The 5,000-nt window shown below is 40.1% G+C and overlaps 1 protein-coding gene across 1 annotated transcript in view; it reads left to right on the top strand.

The window, feature by feature from the left end:
- The first annotated feature begins 1,525 nt into the window (after positions 1-1,525).
- The window catches only part of LOC122335350 (FACT complex subunit SSRP1-like), a 14,464-nt gene continuing 10,989 nt past the window's right edge, over positions 1,526-5,000 (top strand). Inside the window, 5 exon segments of the mRNA XM_043233177.1 lie at positions 1,526-1,663; positions 1,988-2,043; positions 2,429-2,480; positions 2,483-2,613; positions 4,360-4,465. Of these exon segments, the coding sequence (XP_043089112.1) occupies positions 1,990-2,043; positions 2,429-2,480; positions 2,483-2,613; positions 4,360-4,465 (343 nt within the window). The 5' untranslated portion in view covers positions 1,526-1,663; positions 1,988-1,989.

Below are 5,000 nucleotides of genomic sequence, written 5' to 3' on the forward strand. Positions count from 1 at the left end.
GTGAGAGAGTGTGTGAGTGTGTGTGTGTGTGTGTGTGTGTGTGTGTGTGTGTGTGTGTGAGTGTGTGTGAGTGTGTGTGTGTGTGTGTGTGTGTGTGTGAGTGTGTGTGAGTGTGTGAGTGTGTGTGTGTGTGTGTGTGGTTAGGGTTAGTGAGGTTATTATGGTGTGTGTTTGTTTTCTCGGAGAGGATGAGAAGACCTCAGTGATGTTTGATGGATCTGCTGTCAGATGTTTGATTGAATGAATCGTGGAGCTGGCGTCCTCTGCTGCTGATCGCCGGGATCTCACTCACACACACACGGATCATTAAGAACAATGCTTAGAGATGCGTTGCATGTCAAACAAAAAAGCATTTAGCTGCATGAGAGAGCCTACATCAACACCAGGTTATTACATGCTTACTACACATACCACCCTTCAAATGTTTTGCATTTAATGAATTATTGTTTATATTAGGCTAATAGTTTATGATAATAATATAATTAATCATGTTTGTAGCTGTATATTGTGTTATAATATATAGGCTAAAGCAATTAATAATAATAATATGCTTATATAACATCTTTTTAATCTCTTACACATGTTTTTTTTATTAGTTCATATATATATTTTATTTTTTTATGTTTGCAATCATAATGATAATATATGCACAACATGGTTATCTGCATGGTTCTCTCTCTATATATAATATACATAGCCTACATAATATATGTATATATATATATATATATATATATATATATATATATATATATATATATATATATATATATATATATGATGTAAACACACACACACACACATATATAAGAGATAAAATAAATAAATAAAAAGACAGTATATCTAGGAGACAATAAATACAAAATGTATTTTTATTTTTCAAATATTTATGAAAATGTTAATAAAAATTAAATTTTTATTGTTATTTTATATGAATAATTTTATATTTACAATACTACATAATTGACATATAATAATAACATTCATATTTGTTTATATAATTACGCAGTTAATAATAGGTTGTCAGTGATAACTTTTTAGTCTTTTGTTTTTATTATATTTTGTACCTTTTCATGCACTGGCATATCATATAATTTAAAAAAGCATGATGTGGTTCTCTTTATATATAGCATATGCATATAATAAACACGGACTTTATACTCGCATTATTTTTAATTATTTGATATTTATATTGTTTTTATATTTAATATTAATAACATTTTAAGCATGCGATCAATCAATGAATCATTTGCATTTATATAGCGCTCTTAACAACACAGGCTGCATCAAAGCACTGGTTATAATGTGGTTATAACAGGTTTCTTTTATAACCATAAATATGAAACAAAAAATTATTATAATGCTTCATAGCGATATAGATTAAACAAACGAAAACGTTGTCAAATTCTACAGTCACAAATAACACACAAATAATAGCAATAATAAAATATTGACACGAAAAAAAAGTGCGCGCGGTGTCATGGAAACGCGTGACCCCTCAGCACTTCTTCCGGTTCACCGTGCTCGGAACCCGAAGGCTTGACGCGGGAAACCGGAGAATAGAGGAGCTCGCTCGCTGAAGCTGTCTCCGCGTTTACATCAGGAACCCTCGCATCCGGGGAAAGGCGATTATTGTCGTTTATAAAGGCGCTCTTCAGCCGAAGTAAGTGTCAGGACGAGCGCGCGCCGTTAGCCGATGACGCGGAAGGCGTCGCGCGCGCTGCACGTGCGGCGCCGTTTCAAACGCGGCTCGTCGTCTCTTCAGACGGCGTTTTCAGCGCTTTAGAGGCACAAAAGAGCCAACTCTCACGGGCCGCGATGAATAAATCGCCGTCTTTGCAGGGCGCTAACAACCGCTGTTCTCCTTTAAGAGCACGGAGATGGAGAAGAGCGCGGTTAGCCGTCATTCAGATCATGTCGAAGTGAAGTCTTCAGAGAGAGAAACTCTACTGTGATCTTATTTTCATGCCTCTGTGTTTCTTTACAGAGATGGGAGACACTCTGGAGTTCAATGACATTCACACAGAGGTGAAGGGATCGTGGGTAAGCGTGCGAGCTTCCTCAAAAGTCCATTTTACCACTTCCACTAGTGTTGTTATTATTAATTTAGCATATGCATAAACTGGCAGACATTAACCCCCCCCCCCTCCAGGTGTCGCAGTTTCCCCTCGAGGCCCCTTTAGGGCCCCTGAATTACTACAACTGACCCTGAAACTTTTTTTGCTCACGCATTAATATCTGCATTATGTGTTTTCCCCTAAAATAAAAATTTCAGAGCATTTTCAGAGACGTTATTGTGAGTGACGACGTGCATATTTATATAGAGTAGCCTGTTATAAAGTCTCATATGTCCAAAAAGTCTGTGGAGTAAAGAATGCACAGAGTATACGTAATGCACTTGAGTGTATATTCTCTCCTTTGCTGACAGAACGATGGCCGTCTGAGGTTCAGCAAGCAGTCTGTGGTCTACAAAAGCCACAAAACGGGAAGGTGGACAGCATCCCGCCCCCGAGCTCTCCAGCGCCCAGTGGCGCTGTGGTGTGTGTGGGGCACGGGATCAAACTGGCCACCAGCACGGACACGCTCTACAGATACGACGGCTTCAAGGACACGGTGAGACCGAGAGCTCAAAAAACACGACCGTGACGCTTGCTTTTAATGCGTGATGTGAATGTGACGTTTGACGTTATTCACGTGCGTTAATGGGAAAGGAAAAACCTTGGGGATGCGTAAAAACTAGTGCTGTCAAACGATTAATTAAGATTAATAACTTGATACGGTTGTATACTGTGCGTGTTCACGTGCGTATTCACGCTTAGTCGCTTAACACACGCTTTTAACCGAAGCGGCTGACGGTTTATGATTTAGAAGCGATCGAATTCGTTTGATGCATAGCGAGGTTTTTAATTATGCAATAAATAAATAAAAAAAAATGCAAAAGAATAGCGCAAGCTGGTGTTGGAGGCCTTTTAGCTTTTGCATAATAAAAAGGAGAGAATAAAAAAGTTGTAATATTTATATATATATATATATATATATATATATATATATATATATTGTGTAAATACAAAACGTGCATGTTTAAGATTTAATTTGTATGTTAAATGTATTTATATATCATGTAAAAGAAATGTAAGTGTATATACTGTGTGTGTGTTTATATACACATTACACACAATGTAAGCAAAACCTTTTTTTTTTCTTTTGGATGTAATTAATCAGGATTGATCGTTTGCCAGCACTAATACCAACATGACTTCATTCACACTAAAGCCCTGCCGAGGTGGACGTCTTTTAATTCAGGGCTGTGCGAAATGGATTCGGTGTTTATGAAAGACGAATGAAAACGGCGTCTAATGAAGTTAACTAATTAACGAAACTCTAGCACTTTGATCGTGCAAAATAAAATGTAAAGCGTTTTGAAGCTGTATACATGAATGAAAACACTTCTGTGTGATATTTAAAAAAAAAAAATAATAATAATAATGCTGCTTTGTTAATGCTAATATTTTGTCACGTGATGGAGATATATTAGTCATGATTTCTTCTATTTAACGGGTTTGTCTCGAAGGTCTTTCGCTTCTTGTCTTCTCTCAAGTGAAAGCGTTGCTAATCTGACTCTGAGACTCTTTTAGATGAAATCCACATTTATTTCTGCTGATAAATTAATATATTTAGTAAAAGTGTCTATAGCTCATCATCATCACTGACATTAATTTTATTGCGATCTCAATATTATACAGATGCAGTACTTCCTTTCTGCTTCTGCTTAAATGTTTGTTTTTTTTCCTCTCGGTGTCAAAGGAAGTGCAGTGTGTGTGTGTGTGTGTGTGTGTGTGTGTAATTCAAGATGTTTAAGGAATGCTTTTCTCCAGGGCTTAATCACTGGCCTCCAATAATGGATTTGCTGTGTGTGTGTGTGTATGAAGTCATTGTGTTTAGCTGCGGTGTTCGTCTTTATCAGCGTCGCCGTTGTTCGGTCTTGACGTTGGGGAGAGCCAGCCGCGTTTGGAGGCTCGGGGAGATGTGTGTGAGAGTTGCTGGTTTGTGTAATGTTTAATGTGCTCGTGAGGGATCCGCTGAACGGCGCCAAGCTCATTAGCGCGCAGATGGACACACACACACACACCTGGTGGAGTGACATGTGGAAGCGATTGCGCAGAGCTGGATAAATAAACAGGCTGATTGAGCGTGCTCCGCATCAGCCTCCGGCCGGATTACACACACCTCCGCCGTCCCAGAAGGCCGAGCGCCGCTGCCAACTCGCTTTATTAATGAGCCCTCGACTGGATGAGAGTGAGAGAGCCGGGGGAAGTGAAGCATTCATTCTGTTTATCTCTTCTTTCTCCCGCGCCGCAGGATTTTGAGAAAATCTCAACGTTTTTTAAAACAAACTACAAGGTTGAGTTGGCGGAGAAAGATATGTGTGTGAAGGGCTGGAACTGGGGCACTGCCAAATTCTCAGGTACACACACTCTCACACACACACACACACACTCTCACTCTCACACTCACACACACTCACTCACACACACACACACACACTCTCACTCACACACACACACACACACACTCACTCTCACGCACACTCTCTCTCACTCGCACACTCTCTCTCACACACACACTCTCACTCTCGCACACACTCTCTCTCACACTCTCTCTCTCCCTGTCTCTCTCTCTCCCACACTCTCTCTCTCCTGTCTCTCTCTCTCCTCTCTCTCTCTCTCTCTCTCTCTCCTCTCTCTCTCTCCTCTCTCACACTCTCTCTCACACACACACACTCTCTCTCTCTCTCTCACTCTCTCACACACTTTCTCTCACACACACACTCTCACACTCTCTCTCACACTCTCACTCCCACACTCACTCTCACTCCCACTCTCTCTCTCACACACTCTCTCACACACACTCTCTCACTCCCACACTCTCTCACTCCCACACTCTCTCACTCACACACTCTCTCCTCCCTCACTCTCTCTCACACTCTCTCTCTCTCACAC

This window comes from Puntigrus tetrazona, unplaced genomic scaffold (genome assembly GCF_018831695.1).
Source record: "Puntigrus tetrazona isolate hp1 unplaced genomic scaffold, ASM1883169v1 S000000766, whole genome shotgun sequence".
Taxonomy (NCBI): Eukaryota; Metazoa; Chordata; class Actinopteri; order Cypriniformes; family Cyprinidae; genus Puntigrus; species Puntigrus tetrazona.